The sequence below is a fragment of the Emiliania huxleyi genome (genome assembly GCF_000372725.1).
Source record: "Emiliania huxleyi CCMP1516 chromosome Unknown EMIHUscaffold_125, whole genome shotgun sequence".
NCBI classification, from domain to species: domain Eukaryota; phylum Haptophyta; order Isochrysidales; family Noelaerhabdaceae; genus Emiliania; species Emiliania huxleyi.
This window is the reverse complement of record NW_005201338.1, coordinates 187824-203588: the sequence shown is the minus strand read 5'-3', so window position 1 is coordinate 203588 and position 15765 is coordinate 187824. Positions and strand designations below refer to the sequence as shown.

At 65.4% G+C, this 15765-nt stretch overlaps 3 protein-coding genes across 3 annotated transcripts; all 3 read right to left on the bottom strand.

The window, feature by feature from the left end:
* EMIHUDRAFT_109842 (hypothetical protein) lies at nucleotides 1–2761 on the bottom strand (the record flags this gene model as incomplete). The annotated part of the gene is made up of 6 exons (XM_005789758.1): nucleotides 1–426; nucleotides 531–590; nucleotides 812–874; nucleotides 952–1956; nucleotides 2133–2137; nucleotides 2215–2761. The coding sequence occupies 6 exons, from the start codon at nucleotides 2759–2761 to the stop codon at nucleotides 1–3; spliced, it is 2106 nt and encodes a 701-aa protein (XP_005789815.1).
* Nucleotides 2762–3634: 873 nt separating this feature from the next.
* On the bottom strand, nucleotides 3635–4389 carry EMIHUDRAFT_362130 (hypothetical protein). Its single transcript, XM_005789757.1, has one exon. The coding sequence runs from the start codon at nucleotides 4155–4157 to the stop codon at nucleotides 3669–3671; it is 489 nt and encodes a 162-aa protein (XP_005789814.1). The 5' UTR covers nucleotides 4158–4389; the 3' UTR covers nucleotides 3635–3668.
* A 3630-nt stretch (nucleotides 4390–8019) lies between these two features.
* On the bottom strand, nucleotides 8020–13208 carry EMIHUDRAFT_109840 (hypothetical protein; the record flags this gene model as incomplete). The annotated part of the gene is made up of 9 exons (XM_005789756.1): nucleotides 8020–8428; nucleotides 8658–8818; nucleotides 8945–9352; nucleotides 9539–9619; nucleotides 9707–9827; nucleotides 9895–10430; nucleotides 11781–12223; nucleotides 12669–12944; nucleotides 13124–13208. The coding sequence occupies 9 exons, from the start codon at nucleotides 13206–13208 to the stop codon at nucleotides 8020–8022; spliced, it is 2520 nt and encodes an 839-aa protein (XP_005789813.1).
* Nucleotides 13209–15765: the final 2557 nt, after the last annotated feature.

The following is a 15765-nucleotide window of genomic DNA, read 5'->3' as shown; positions in this document are numbered from 1 at the left end:
CTAATGTGAAAAGCTGCCCTCCGTCGTCCCACAAGTCAAGCACACAGCTTCCAAGCCGCTCCCTCGTGTCACCACGAGGAGAAGCTCCGAGCCATCCGACTCCAAGGACCGCTGTGGCGTGTCCTCGCCGCCCGCCATGACGCCGAACGATATCGAGGGCGACGCACCGCGCGGGTCGAGCCCGGGCAGACTCACCGCCGCGACCGGCGCGACGCGGCGTGGCGCGGCGCCGTCGGCGAGGCGCATGTCGTACACGCGCGCCGCGCTAGTCTCGAGCGTCGCGAGCAGCCAGTGTGCGGGGTGGCGAGCCGGGCCCCACACCAGCGCCTCGACGCGGCCGCTGCAGCAGAGGACGGGCGACTCGCCGGCGGGAAGGGCGGTAGGCACCGCGAGGAGCTGGCTGCCTCCCACAGCGGCGAGCCACGCCTGGGGGGGGGGGGGAGGGGGGGCAGAAGCGGTGGGCTAGGCGGCGGGGGTGCAGAAAGAAGACGTGTGCGTAGAGGAGAGGTGGGGGTACTTCGGCCGCGCACCCCGTCTCCGCTCCACGCCACCAGCCTCACCGGCCCGTCGAACCCGATCCAGTCGTGCGCCTGGAGACGCAGTGCCGCGCAGGTGTCGCGAGAGCTGCAGCCGAATGGTGCCCGCACCCTCCCTGCCCGCGCGCCGGTGCGACCGCCCACGGCGCCACCCTTGCCCACGCACCCCGCGCCTCTCCTGGCGGTGCGCCCTCTGCCGATGCCGCCGCGCCGCCGCCGCCGCCGTCCAAAGTGGCTGCCCGCGAGGGGGCGCTGGGGCGCCGGAAGACGCGCACCCGCTTGTCGAGGCACCCGGCGGCAAGGTGGCCGCCGCTCGGCGAAACGGCGAGGCAGCGCACCTCACGGGAAGGCTCCCAGAAGGTAGAGAGGGAGGGTCGTAGAAGGAACAAGGTGTGCTGCGGCGAGAGCGGCGCACCGCACCGCCGCCGAGCGCGAGGGACTCGGCCGGCGCACCGCCCGCGCAGAGCCACTCGACGCCACCGTACGTGCCGACCGCTAGCCTCCCCCGCCAGCCCGCCCCGGCCTCGGCCGCCTCGTCCACCCGCTTAAACTCGCCCGCCACGAAAGCGAGCGCGGCGACCTGGCCGCTCGCCTCGCGGCGCGCGACCACCTCGCCGCCTGAGGACAGCAGAGCCACGCAGCGACCCGCAGCGCAGCCGAGCGCGCCGCCGTCGCCGCGCCACGAGAGCCACTCGACCCAATTGGACACAGCGACAGCGCGGCGCGGCCCAGCCGGCACCACGCTCACCGACGCGAGCAGGTCGCCGCTCTCCGCCCTCCACACCTCAACCTCGCCGCCCCGCCCGCCGACCGCCAGCCGACCGCCGTCCGCCTCCGAAGGAGACAGGGCCACGGCGGCGGCAGCCGCCCCGTGGCGCAGCGCAGAGAGCCAGAGCCGCCCCCCGCCGGACAGCTCGAGCCGCTCCACCCCGCCCTCCGAGTGCGCGACCACCACCCGCGTGCCGTCCACACTCACGCCCTCCAGCTCCCCGCCAAACGCGCGCCGCCAGCGAGGCTCGAGGGCGGCGCCTCCGAGCCCGCGGCCGCGTCCTCCGCGTCCTCCGCCGCCTCCTTCCCCGCCTCCTTCCCCGCCTCGGCCCGGCCGAGCCGCCGTCGGAAGGCGGAGCAGCTCGGTCAGCGGCGGGCGGACGACTGGCAGGCGCGCGGCGGCGAGGCTGTCCTCGTCTGGGCCGAGGTCGACGTGGGACGGCGCGCCCTCGCCAGCGAGCTCCGCCCAGCGCCCCTCCCTCCAGGAGCGGGCGCGGAGGACCGAATCCGGCCGCAGCAGGTACCGCGTGTCCACTACTCTCGCGGCCACGCCGTTGACGCGCACAAAGCAGCGGAGCGAGGCGAGCAGGAGGCTGCCGGTGCAGACCACTCGCACGCGCAGGGTGGACCTCGACTGCGGGTCGAGGTTGTCCTGGAGCAGGAGGCCCCGAGGCGTGAGCCGCAAGCGGCGGCTCTGCACCCCAAGCAAGCCGAGTCGCTGTTTCGGACGTGTCAAGGACGTGTCTAGGACGTGTCTGGGAAGCGTCTAGGAAGTGTCTCGCTCCTCCCACAAGTCGACCGAGTCACAAAACTCGGGAGGCGCGTCACCTCGCCTACGGCGGGCGGAGAGGCGGAGCTCGCCGGGCGGACGGCACGTGCGGAGTCTCCGCTGCCCTCGAGACGCGCCCACGCAGCAGCGACGCGAGGTCGAGCTCTTCGGCAGCGCGCCTCCAGCGCGGGGGAGGCGGCGGACTCGGCGGCGCTGGCTCGCAGTCGGCGAGCGGGTGAGGGTCGGAGACCGGCACGAGCGGCGGCCGGCCGCTCGCGCCGCGGCACTTGCACAGCGGCCGCCTCAGCCTGGCGGGACCGTCGGCGAGGTCGACGGCGGCACGAGCGTAGAAGGTGGTGCCGTCGGGCTGTGAGGGCACTCCCGCGCCCGGCGGCGCGACGGCGACGGCGCCCGGGTAGGCGGTCGTGAAGGTGTAGTCCCACGCTGGCAGCGGCGCGCTGGGCGAGAGGTGCGGCACGGGCGCGCAGTCGAGGCCGGCCCACGAGCGAAGCGCCTCGAGCGCGCAGAAGCTGATGCGGACGCCAGAGGCCGGGTGGTAGAGCTCGAGGCTGTTGCCGCCGTACAGCTGGCCCGGCAGGTGCTGCCCCGCGTAGAGTGTGAGGCCCAGCTCACGCCGCCACGCGCCCTGCGAGTAGGCGCTCGCCGAGAGCTCCGAGTTCTTCAGCATCGGAGCCCGGTGGCAGCGCACCCGCCACCCGGTTGGACGGTGAGCAAACGAGGCGGTGTGCGTCTTCCCGGCTGCGAGCGCCGGCGCGGCGAGACGGCGTTGCTCGTCCATGCGACTCATTGCAAGCCAAGCACCAACAAAGAATTCACGCCAACTTTTTAACTAACAGTACACCAGGGGAGCTTGATAGACTCGAGGGGCCAGGATACGCCGCGAGGAGGACGGAGTTGCGCAAGGCGAAAGAAGCCGCGAGAACAAGGGACCGGCAGGCGGCGGCGTCGCAGGACGAGGCAGAAGAGAACGACGCGACAGAGGAGGAAGTGACAAGGGAGAGACCGACGAGAGTGGGACGGCCGCGAGGTGGCATGAAGGTTGCAGCGAGAAGCGGCGAGAGACTGCGAAAAGAGATACGAAGAGGCAGACTCCCCAGGGTGGGCGACGGCTAGCGCACCACACTCCTCTCCTTAAAATCCCTGTGTGGTGGCGGCGTGCCGTTCTCCCATCCCTCCCTTGGGTTGTGTGTTTTCTTTCTTTCTTTTACACCAGAGGAATCCCTGTGTGGTGGCGGCGTGCCGTTCTCCCATCCCTCCCTTGGGTTGTGTGTTTTCTTTCTTTCTTTCTTTACACCAGAGGAAGTGACAAGGGAGAGAACGACGAGAGTGGGACGGCCGCGAGGTGGCATGAAGGTTGCAGCGAGAAGCGGCGAGAGACTGCGAAAAGAGATACGAAGAGGCAGACTCCCCAGGGTGGGCGACGGCTAGCGCATCACACTCTCCTCTCCTTAAAATCCCTGTGTGGTGGCGGCGTGCCGTTCTCCCATCCCTCCCTTGGGTTGTGTGTTTTCTTTCTTTCTTTCTTTTTACACTTATTAATTAAAATGGACACGAACCGTCTCACTCAGGCGCCTCTACAGCCCGTGCTCCGTAGCGTACTGCACCAAGAGCGGGGCCGCCAGCACGCCGAGGTTGTGAGCCGCGTCGGGGCTGTCGCCGGTGATGAGCTCGCGGTCCTGCGTCACCGCGCCGGTCTCCGACTTGTTGAGCACCTCCACGCCCTTGGCCACGAGGCACTCCTCCACCTTCCACGGCATCGGACCGGGCAGGTAGCCAATAGACGGCGTGAAGGCGTCCGTCTTGTCCGTAAAGCACATCGTCTTGTACCCCGCGTACGTGCACTGCGCCTCGCCGCTCGTCTCGGCGCACGTCGCCAGGAGCGCGCATGGTCCGTGGCAGAGCGTCACAGTCGGAAGCGCCCGAGCGTGCGCCTGGTTCAGCAGCTTGCCGAGCGGCTGGCATGCCGGCAGGTTGACCATGCACCCGTGCCCGCCGGGGATAAAGACCGCCGCGTACCCGTCGAGGTTGACAATATCCTCAATCTTCTTCGGCTTCTCAAGCATGGCCTTCACCTAAGCAAGCAAGCAAGTCCTTAAGAGCTTAGGGATGCCGTCCAGCACATTGCCGGGATGGTGCAGACGTTCACCTCCTCATACAGCGCCTTCACGCTCTCGTCCTTGTTCGGATACGCCCACATCTCGAGCACCACAGGTTTTCCGCGAGCAGTTGCAATGTCGAACGTGAAGCCCACGTCTTTAAAGTGGAGCATCGGCACAAACATCTCGACCGGGTGGTTTCCCGTGTTGAAGACCTTCCCGTTCGCCATCTCCAGATGCCCTTCATCGGTGCACACGACCAGGATCGGCTTCGTGCCGGCATAGACCTTCCCATCGTGATCCTGCTTGACGTATTTGGTTCTGCTCGACGTTGCAACCATGAGCGTGAACGGGCTCGGGTCGTAGGTCCCGTCTTCCCGCAGCTTGGACGTGCAGGCGCCCATCGTCGGAATTGGAAAGAAGAATTTGGGTTGGCCCCCTCTTTGGGTTCTCTTTGTTCTTTCTTCCTTCCTTCACCCCTCGCCCTTCTTCAAGGAAAGCTCACCACTTGAACTGTGGGAAGGAGGAACGCTCTCCCCCGCAAGGCACGAGACAGCAGCTCACTCATGTGATGCTTGAACCTTGATGGTTTGCGTCACTAACCTGAAGACGTCAAACCTTCACAGACCTTGTTATTGACAAGAAAATAGGTCCTATGGCGCTTTGCGCTGGTCTATGAGAGGTTGAGGTGCGAGCCCTGGAGGCCCTGGGGATGGGGGGAGATTACCCGCGGGCCTAGAAGGCCCGCGCGCAGGGGGGTGGGACATTGAGATTGAACATTCTGTTCAGCGTGTGGACCACTTGTCCGATGTCCAGCGTCGGCGCGTAGCTCGGGTGCGTCGTACAAGTACTCACCGACCGGTCTCAGCGGCATTGCCATGGTAGGCCAGGCCCACCTTATACCGCAGCGCAGCGCGAGCCTGCATGTGCTCGCGCAACCCCACCTTAGAAGGCAACTCGCCGCGAGGCCAGCCCTCCTCCAGGAGGACCTGCTTGCGGCGCGCTGCCGACGAGGGGTTGCACGCTCTTCACTCCGCCCTCCCAGCAGCGCGAATCATTCTCCGTATCGTGTCTCGGCCAACCACCCTCAAACACACCACCACCCGATCACGACCGATGCCGATAGGTGGGCATGCTCGCGTCAATTGCAAGCGTCGTACTCCTCCCGGGGATAAGTGCCTTGCCAGCCATGCCCCTTACCGTCCCGGAGCATCAGCCGATCGCCTGCCTCGGCAGCCCCTCCGGCTGGAGCTGCCCATACGGCAACGTCGCGATCTCCGCCCTCCGGCGCCGAGTCGTGCAAGAGCCAGTGCGCAGCTGGCGGCTACCTCTTCTGGGGTCTCGAGTGCCCGATGGGCAACGACGTCCACTGCCAGTGCTCGAGCGCGCTCGGTGGCACACCGCTCGACGCGCGTCGTACTGCGAGGGGACCGGCGACGGAAACGGCAACCTCTGGCACTCGCACGACCACTGCGTCGGCGCATACGAGGCTGACGGCTACCGCTTTGGCGACTACCTCGTCGGATCCGTGTACTCGACGGCCGATTCGTCGTCAGTGTCGCCGCCGGCGCCATCTCCACCACTCGATGTGGGTGGCGACACGTGGTACTCGCCGGTCCGAGGCCAGCAACTGCCAACTGGGCAGCTGGACGTCTGGTGCCGACTGGACGCTGTCGTTCGACCTGTTCCCGCGCGGCACTACCGCACCTTGGGCAAGCATCCTCCACGTCGGAAGTGAGACTGGGCTGCGTCTCCCGGGCATTTGGTTCTGGCCCAACACGTACAGTCTCCACATCTGCTACGACCCGGGCCCGGGAGGCCAGGCCTGCATCGACACGGACGCACTCACTCCAAACAGCGCGACGGCCGTGAAGGTCGTACAGAATGGCGGCACGATGACGGCCTCGTATGCGCGGGCGCTTGCTGCCATCGAGACTATCTGGAACTGGTTCGATCTGCAGAAGGAGTGGCGCGCCCTCGACGACTACACGGCAGCCAACTGGCAGCCAGGCGACACCAAAATACGTCTACGCGAGTCCATCCGCTACGTCTCAACTGCGCAGCCTTACGCGGGGCGGTGGCTCGACACAAAACTCGACGGCAGCAATGCCACATGCATTCCAGACGACATATTCATCGGCGAGCTTCAGCGCCGAAACGGCCTTCACCTCTCGCAGTGCCGCTCGACCGTCACGCGGGCACTCGAGCTTGGGGACACAGTCGGTGGTGCAAAGGACTACCATGGCGACTGGTTCCTCAACAACGCCGCCCGGCGGCGCCCACACGACGGCGTACTTCGCGCCTGGTACGATTGTGTCCACGCCGTCTCCGTCTCCCGGCCCGTTATGGGAGATGCCGAAAAACCAGAACTCACCAAACAGTTCAACGAGGGCTACAAGACCGACCTGGCTGAACCGGGCGAGGCTCCCGGGGGCAAAGACGAGATCAGTGAGGTCAAACTTTGGACCCCCCTCCGGGGTGGCTTGCCCGTTGGGGTCGGCCGCGCCGACACCGGAGGCAACCCCGGCTCCGTTGGAGACAAGTTCGCCTTCGGCAACACCGAAGAGCGCGCCCGCCTTGCAAACATGGGCTGCAAGCAACGCGGGTTCCGTGGTCAACGGGCGTTCGACCACACCACCGGCCAAGGCTACGTCAAGTCACAGCGTGGCCACTACCATGATGGGATCTTCACCAAACGCAACAAGTTCAACCTGCTTCTCCACGAGACATTCGGCGGCGGCTTCTCGCCGCCAGCAGTTGCAAAGATCAACCGCCTTGCGCGCAAGGCTCAACGCTCGGGCGTTGACCGCACCGCGTACCCTCCCCACTCCCGCCTCTCATTTGTGTCACCACGCGGAACGCATCTCCATCGCTTCGGTGAAGGGGGTGAACCGTGCCATCCTCGATCGCCGTGCAAAGCTCGCTTCCGAGCTCTCGCGCCGCGCGTAGGGCCCTTAGGGGCCTAGAGAACACAACCCCCTCTCTCTTTTCTCCCAGTAAGCTAAAAGTACGTACACGAGCATTTACGAGGCTTGTGAGGAGGCTTACGTCGACGGACAACTTGGACCGACTGGTTTGTCAAACGTGGCTGCAAAGCCTTTGTTGGACAAGTGAATCCCGGAGGCGGGACTTCTGAGGGGCGGTATCAACTCGGAAGCGACTACGACGTCAGCAGTTGCATCGATCGTTGCAACATGGGTGTACCCCAACGATCCCGATGACCCCAACAACAACAAGCGCATTCAGAGGACCGGGTGCAGGCACAGATGCACAATCATGGCTTGCTACAACTCCGACTGGTCCCCTGCAGGATTGCGGGTCGTAGGATCGCCATGCTGATGAAGTCGAAATGCTCAACGCAAGCAGCAGTCCCTCCGTCGTTCCGACCAAGCGGGTGCGAGCATCGCACAGGGACAGCAATCAAGCCTCATTGTTCAATAACTGTTCAGAATAAGCACTTTGTGCTCTTTGGTGCAGGACCCTTCCAACTGACGTTCAATACACACTGTGCTGTGGTGCAGGACCCTTCAGGTTCCAACTCTGCCGTTCAATATATACACACTATCAGGGAAAGGTCCAAACTGTGCCGCTCAAACCTCAATAAAAGCTGTGAGGCCTGAGAGCCCACGAGCTCCACTTTGAGAGCTCTGACGGGCTCTGACAGTCCCTCTCTGAGCCCCGGCCCGCCTCTGTGTGACTGTCGGGGGCCTCTCTGGGTGTCTCTGTGCGTGTGCTGCGTGAGCAAAGTGTAATGTGCAGCGAGGATCCTTCAGGTTCTTATATTGACGGATATAAAGACTCAGGCTGAGACTCAAAGCGTTCAAAAAGCTTATCCCAGCGCCGCGGCCTCTCTCGCGGCGCGCGCCACGATACCGTCCACCTCGACCCGCGCGTCCGCCTTGGACTCGTGCAGCGCGAACCAGTAGTTAACCGACAGGTTCCTCCCCTCCGAACCGCGCACTGCGTGCCACCAGCCGCACGGTAGATAGAGCACATCGCCCTCCTGCACGAGCGCACGGAGCGGCCGCGCCTCCGCCAGCGCGGGGAAGCGATCTGCGTCGGCCGGGTCGCACAGGTTTGCGAGCGAGTACACGGCGGCCGAGTTTCGCTCGCCGGCGGGGTAGAGGTTGGGCGTGTCGGCCGGGTGGAAGAGGGTGAGCTCCTTGGCGCCTGGGGGCGGCATGGGCGGCTCGTCGGCCCCGTCCGCGGGCGGAGAGAGGGGAGGGGGCGGGGGCGCCCTGGACGACGCAGAGCAGGTTCTCGGACGGGTCGAAGTGCATCGGTGTCGCCTGCCTGCCCGCGCCGAGGTAGCAGACCGGGTTGACCGCCTGCGCAAGGGTGCGCGCCGTCAGCGGGTCCGGCGAGGGGCGGGCGAAGGCTCGTCTTCTTTGGTGAGGTGTGAAGAGCTTGGTGAGGTGTATAGCTAGTCTTCTTTGGCGAGGTGTGGCCTGCGGGTCGCCGAAGCACCCCCCGAGAGCTGCGGCGGGGCCTCCCTCGAGCGCTGCTGCGGGGTGTGTCTCGTCGAGGTCGGCGAGGAGCTCGGGCAGGCTGCGCCGCAGCTGGAGTCGGGCGGCGTAGTAGCGGGGGTGGGGCGCGGAGAGCTCGTCGAGCAGCTCGCTGAGAGGGACCTCCGCGCGCAGGCGGAGGGGAGGGGAGGGGAGGGGAGGGGAGGGGAGGGCGGGTGGGGCGATGGGGGCGGCACTCTCTCGGCACCCTCTCGGCACCCTCTCGGCACCCTCTCCCCCACTCCGCACCTCGCTGCTCTCGTAGGCCTGCATGCGGCCCGGGTCGCCGAAGAGGCGGCCCCCTTCGCACTCCTGCGGCGAGTGGCGGACCGGCACCGCCTTCCCGCCCACAGCCGACCGCAGGTACGAGTCGCTCCACCGCTGCAGCGGCGGCCAGCCCCGGAGCGCGCCTCGCAAGATGACGGGCCGGTTCTGAGCGACCCACCGCTCGCCGAGCGCGGCGGCGAGGGGAGACAAGCCGCCCGCCGATCCACCGAACGCACTCGCGTCCATCTCGTCCACGTTGACCGGCACGCCCGCCGCGCCGGCGACGGAGAGCGGGCCTGCGGGCGGCCAGGCGCGCAGCCGGTGGGGCAGCTTGGCGGCGTTGTACCCCTCCTGCGTCTTTTCGATGCCAGCCCGCACGCTCGCCTCCACCTGGCAGCGGGCGAACGCTCTGAAGAGACGCCGCAGAAGAGACGCCGACAAGAAGAGACGCCGACAGGCCGGGGTGGCACAGGCCAGGGTGGCACAGGCCAGGGTGGCACAGGCCAGGGTGGCACAGGCCAGGGTGGCACAGGCCAGGGTGGCACAAGCCAGGGGTGCAAGGGGCGGGCAGCGCACCCCCTCCGGGTCTGTGCGCGGATCGGAGCGCAGCCTCGCCTCTGGCCGCGGGGTCCGCTTCGGAAACTTCTTCTCAAAGACCTGCCGCAGCAGCAGCTCGCCCACAGTCACGCCTACTCCCTCCATCGATGTCAAGCTCCGCGCGGCGCCCGTGCTACACGCTCGCACCAGCACCCCCGCGCCTCCGCCTTGCCCGCCCGCCGCGCCGCCCGCCTCGCCGCCCGGCGCAGGCAGCGCCTTGCTCGCCCTCGCAGCCGGCTCGAGCAGACAGCCGAGTCCGAGGGCGGACCTAGGGTTAGGGGAAGGGTTAAGGTTAGGGTTAGGGTCAGGGCCGGCAGCCGAGTCCGAGGGCGGACCCGTCCCGCAGCATCCAGCCCTCCTCGAGCGCGAGCTTGAGCCACGGCCCGCGCTCGCCGCTCACCGCCACCCGCTCGCCCCGCCACTTGTACCCCAGCTTGCGCGACTCATCCTCCGGCTCCTCGCGCACAAACACGAGCGGAGAGTGAACCACAACCCACTCCTCGTGCAGCAGCCAGCCGTCCTCGGCACCCGCCGCCGGCTCCGCCCGAACCAGCGCCCGCGGGGGCTCCTCAACCGGCGCACTCCCACTCGCCGCATCCTCCGCATCTACCGCCGGCGCGGCTGTCGCCACAGCCGCAGCTCCGCCGGTCGGGCCCGAGCCGGACGCCGCTCCAGCCTCCGCCGTGGCACGCGTGCAGGTTTCGGCCCCGTTGAGCTCGTCGAGCAGGTTCAGCACGCCCAGACGGTGCCCGAGCTTACTCAGACCCACCGCCTTGAGCCTCTCGAGGCGCTCTGAGCGGCTCGACGCACGCAGCTCTGGCAACGCAGCCATGACCCCGCACCGGTGGCCCATCTTGGTGATGCCCATGGCCTTAAGGCGTGCATCGAGACTCTTCCGCGCGTTCCCCTCATAGTCTCGTGCGTCGGACAGCATCAGGGCCATATTGCCCAACAGCCGAGGAAGAAAACGCGGTCCGCACGGTTAAGTGTTGTTTGTTGTGCCCTCGTTTGTTTCTCTTGGCACCTTGGAGTGCTGGGGGGGGCGACAGGAAGAATGTGGCCCTGAGTTATGTGTACGCCAACTCAGGGTGTGTGGCAGCCAGCTGGCTGTGTGTCTTGTGAGCTTGTTTGTGTCTGAGAGAGAGATTTTTAGCAATACCAAACAACTCTAACACTCACACGTCATTTGGGGCCTGGAGCCCTGTTCACGCGCGCGCGAGACGTGCAGACAGGGTTGCCAGGTGAGAGCGAATGGCGCGGTTCACGCCTCGCACAACAGAGAGAGAGATGCGCTCTGCATGGTGGGACATAAAAGAGAGCGAGTACTTGGGCGAGTAGGCCGTGCGGTCGACGCTGCCGCGCGCGACTTTGCGCGCGAGGCGGCGCAGCTTGAGAACGGCGGTGGGCGAGAAGCCGCCGCCGAACGTCTCGTGGAGCAGCAGGTTGAAGTTGTTGCGCTTGACAAAGATCGCGTCGTGGTAGAAACCGCGATGCGCCTTGACGTAGCCGTGGCCGTTCTTGTGGTCGAAGGGTTGGCCGGGTTGCCCGCGCGCCTTGCAGCCCATGTTTAGGCGGCGGGCCTTCTCTTCGGTGTTGCCGAAGGCGTAGGAGTGGCCAACGGAGGCGGGCGTGCCGCCGCTCGAGGCGTTGCCAACGCCCGCCGAGGAGGTCTTGAGGAGGGGCGTCCAGAGCTTGACTTCATTCACCTCATCGCATCCTCCCGGGCCAGCGTGGGGTTCCGCGAGGTCGACCTTGTACCCCTCGTTGTACTGCCGGGTGAGCTCTGGTTTCTCCTTGTCGCCGTGCACGACCGGCGCGTTGGCCGGGGCGCGCATCGCGTCCGCCCAGGCGGCGAGGACGCCGTCGTGGGGCCGCCGGTGGTGGGCCTTGTTGTAAAGGTAGTCGCCGAAGAAATCGACTGACATGCCCCGCTCGAGCGCGACCCGAAGGGTGGGAAGCGCCACGGAGAGCCAAAGGCCGAGCTTCCGCTGGAGCTCGTCCTGGAGGGTGTCGGAGGAGATGCCGCCGAGGACGATGCAGCAGATGACGACGTGGCGGCGCCGTTGCCGTCGCCTGGCTGGGCGTAGGTGGTGATCGTGCCGGGGCTCAGGACGACGGGCGGTTGGAGAAGGACGCCGGGATGGGCTGGCGTCGCCTCCCCTTCAAACGGGTACCAGAAGTCGAGTAGGATCTGGGTCGAGGTCGGGATTGGGTAGTGCACGTTGATGTGGGCGAGCGCCTCTTGGATGTCGCGGTACTTCTTGTGGCGCGCCCTCGAGCCCCCGATGGCGCCGTGCGCTGCACAGAGGTCCCACGTGGAAAAGACGCCCCAACCAGACCCTGGAACGTAGAGCGCATAGTACCAAGGTTTGGGCGCGGCGGAGACGCTGTGTAAGATGAACAGGGAAGCGAAAATGCCGTTTTTGGTGTAAACCGCCATGAGGCCGGCGAGTAGGAGATCTCCCGGGAGCTTTGCCAGCACCAGTCCGAGCGGGTCGGAGAGGTCCCAGAGGCCGCCCGCCGACGAGGCGTCGCGCGAGAAGAGGCTGACGATGGTCTCGTTTGCAGGCGTGCCGCCAACGAAGATGTCGATGTCAGAGTTGTTGGGGACGGGCGACGCCAGAACGGCGCCTCCTCGTCCTGGTGCTCGACCGCCTTCGGTACCTGTCGACCAGGGTCCCGGCAGGAGCGAGTCGTCGGACGGGTAGAAGATGCGCTCGGAGTCAATGGACTTGTACAATTTGTGGCTCCGAGAGGGCCGCACCTCGCACAACCCAACCAGGCCCCCGCCCAGCGGGGTAGTTTCCTGGCTACTGGTCGGGCTGTGGTTGGTGCGGTTGGCTCCGGCTCTGCCAGTCGTCGAGGGCAATGGGCAAGACGGTTGTGCCGCCCCAGCCCCCTCATCCGAGGGGACCCCACCGGCGTTGTGGACACTGTGAGGGACAGGCTGCCTTGTGGCTGCCTTTGGTCCGACACAGAGCCATTCTGCACGGTGCCAGGTGGGTGGGACGGTCGAGGTAGTCGGCGCCGGACCTGTGCAGCGGGTAGAAAACACGCTAGACACGCTAGGTACACTGGACTCGTCACGCGACACAGACGCAAAAGACACACGAGACGAGGTAGCCTTGGCAGCAGCCGTGGCAGCAGTCGTGGCAGCAGCCGTGGCGGCAGCCGTGGCGGCGGCCGTGGCAGCAGCCGTGGCGGAAGCCGTGGCGGAAGCCGTAGCCGTGGCGGAAGCCGTAGCCGTGGCGAAAGCCGTGGCGGAAGCCGTGGCGGAAGCCGTGGCGGAAGCCGTGGCGGAAGCCGTGGCGGAAGCCGTGGCGGAAGCCGTGGCGGAAGCCGTGGCGGAAGCCGTGGCGGAAGCCGTGGCGGCAGCCGAGGCTGGCTCGGGAGCCGCGTCGGCAGCCGTCGGGTGCGCGACGATAGCTTGGACCGGCCCGACCGCGCTGCAGATGTTTGAAGCGGGTCGAGCTGGCAGCTCTTGGAGCGTCGAGCCGAGGAGTGGGTGTCGGACAGCGCCGACGTGGGACTCCGCTGTCGCGGCGTCCACGGGGCGCAGAGCACGCGTGCTCTGCGCGAGTGCGAGCGCAGGATCGCTCAGGATCAGCAGCACGGCGGCCGCGAGCCGAAGAGGCCCGACAGCCGACATGCCAGCTGAAGTAAGGAGGTTTTGTGTTGTGTTGTGAGAGAGAGAGATTTGTTTTGTTTGTCTGTGTGTCGTTCGTGCGTGTCGTCATCATCTGTCCCGCGTCCACCCATACCGCGTTGGTGTCCAGTCCGAGCCTGACTGTTGTTCATCTTTCTACATAGCGTGAAGGTGGGGTAACTAACTAGCTGTATATAGTCGCGATTTGCCTGCGTGCGTATGAGCTCTAGCGCTAGAGCTCACACTAGAGGCCGTCATCGCATTCGCCTTCCTGGTACCCAGCGCTGGCTTCTGACTGTCGTTGCTGTCTCTCCCTTCTCGACTGTCTGTGCTTGCTTGTGCGTCTTGGGTCCGGGGTTGTGTTTTTGTGTGAAGGTGGGGTACTATACCAACTAAAGTGGGGTGGTTGGTGGTACTCTCTTGCAACCACAGTCCTTCCTGAGACATGACAGGCCACTCTCAAGAAGCACCAAATTTCTCTCTCTCCAGATCACCCACTTGGGGAGGGTTGACATCGTGATTTCGGCGGAAAATTTCTTTTTCTGAAAATTCCGGCGTGAAGAGAGGGAAAAACTGGGCCCAGGCCTACCCTGCCTCCCCGTGACGTCCGGAAACAAAAATAAAATACACCGCGAGCGCTGTGCTTATGTGAGGCTGGCTGTGAGCGCTGTGCGAAAGAATTCTAAAAGGTTACACACACACACACACACAACAGGGATCAGGGTTCTCTCTCTCAGATTGTTTGTTTGTTCTCTCTCAACAGGGTGTGAGAGTTTTGTCGCCGATCTGCAGTCTTCGACTCAAAAAAATCTCCACGATCGAGGTGTCAGGAGCCTCAGGACTCACACATATTTCAGGACTCATTATTCGTGGAAACCAGAGGGCCGCATTTCTCGTTTCCGGAAGTTCCAGGGAAACTAGAGGGCGTTTGGTGCTCCCACTGGAGCCAGTCTCGAGTTTCCATCGGCGTCACGCGTGGTCCAAATGTGGGATGTGGGGGATGAGAAAACCTGCCGGCCCGCCGCAATGTGGGATGTGGGTCCTCCGCCGCCGGGGACAGCCCTCTCCACCACCCTCGCCCGGGGATCTACTGATGCTGTCTAGTGTCTTAAGGTTCTTCGGGCCAGTTGGGGGGGGCAAACCCTGCCCGGCCCCTAGGACCCCAGGTAAGGCCCAGGTGTGGCCTAGGGCATCAGAAGGGACCAAGAGGAGTCCAGTCTGAGCCATAGAGCCCATGTCTTTGCCCCCGAAGGTCACGTTCAAATGCCCGGAACGGACGTCACAGTGGTGTCCGGCCGGCGCGATCACCGAGCTGTGACGCTCAGGCGTCAGGGAAGCCCGATGAGGTGCTGGTTTCTTTGGCCAGGGCTGGCCTTCCCCCCAGGGCCCAGGCTGGATCAGCTGAGCAAGGTTTGGGGAGAATCCTATATTGAGATCTTCAGATATTTTGACGGATGACCGAAATCACCCCGTCTTTGCCCATTTTTGGTGCGGGCTAGAGAGCCCAAGCCCTGGGCGGTGCGCGGTGCCACCGCCGCCGTCCGACGCAAAATGGCGCCTGCTCTCTCTCCGCTTGTGCGCTCGCTCATGCGGACCGCGCTCTCCGTCTACCGCGCGCTCGCGCTCTGGGTCTTGTGGATCCGGCGGCTGCTCGCCCGCGGCGGTGGCACCTCCACACTTGGACTTGCCGCGAGCAGCGGGTCGCCAGCGGCCAGTCATGGGACGAGTTTTGCTGCGACTAGACTCCAGAGAGCCGACTCGGCGGCAGACTCTGGCATCGCCGTCGCGGACCGCAGCCTTCCTCTTACCTAAAAGTGAGTCCTTCGGTAAGCGCGGGTTAGCGCGGGTTAGTGCTCACTAACCCGGCACGGGTTAGCACGGGTCAGAACGGGTTATCATAACCCGACGCTAACCCGACGCTAACCCGGCACTAACCCGTGCGGCTGGGGGGCATACGTCAGCAGGGGTTTGCGCCGGGTTAGGGGTGGGTTAGGGCCGGGTTAGAGCTGGTTGGCGAGATGAAACGGCTGCTGCGGCGGGCACTTCTGTTAACATATTCTGCCTTAACAGGTCGGCATGGTCTTCTGGTAACAGGGCATGTTGTTGGTAACTTGATCGAATGTCGCCGAGGTCGCGGACGAGCACTCGGTGTACATCGAAAGCCTGGGCGGCCGGTACGTCTGGGACGAGGCTCGCTCGTGCTGGAAGTGGGTCGTCTACGTCGACTAGAGCACGTCCCTCCTCACTGCTCCGTGCACGCCTGACGCCCAGTCGACACACCTCCCGTTGCGCCCATGGCCTCCGCTACAGCGGCAGTGCGGGCTGCAGGGGGCCCGGCCCTCAACGTGTGCCAGTGATGGCCCTAGGGAGGTGGGAGGAGGAGTGAGGGTGCGTGCGCTGAGTGAGGGCGGTACATTATAGATCCTGTGGCATGAGACTGTCCCGCTCGCCATGCGCCCGCGGCTGTGGTGTGGCGAGTGAGTGAACGCACGAGAGAGGGGCGGTACGAGCCGTAGAGCTCTAACCCAAACCTAACCCGAGACTAACCCGAGACTAACCC

Excerpts from the sequence above, each read along its gene's own strand:
- EMIHUDRAFT_362130 (XM_005789757.1), bottom strand. The coding sequence starts at position 4,157 with ATGCTTGAGAAGCCGAAGAAGATTGAGGATATTGTCAACCTCGACGGG.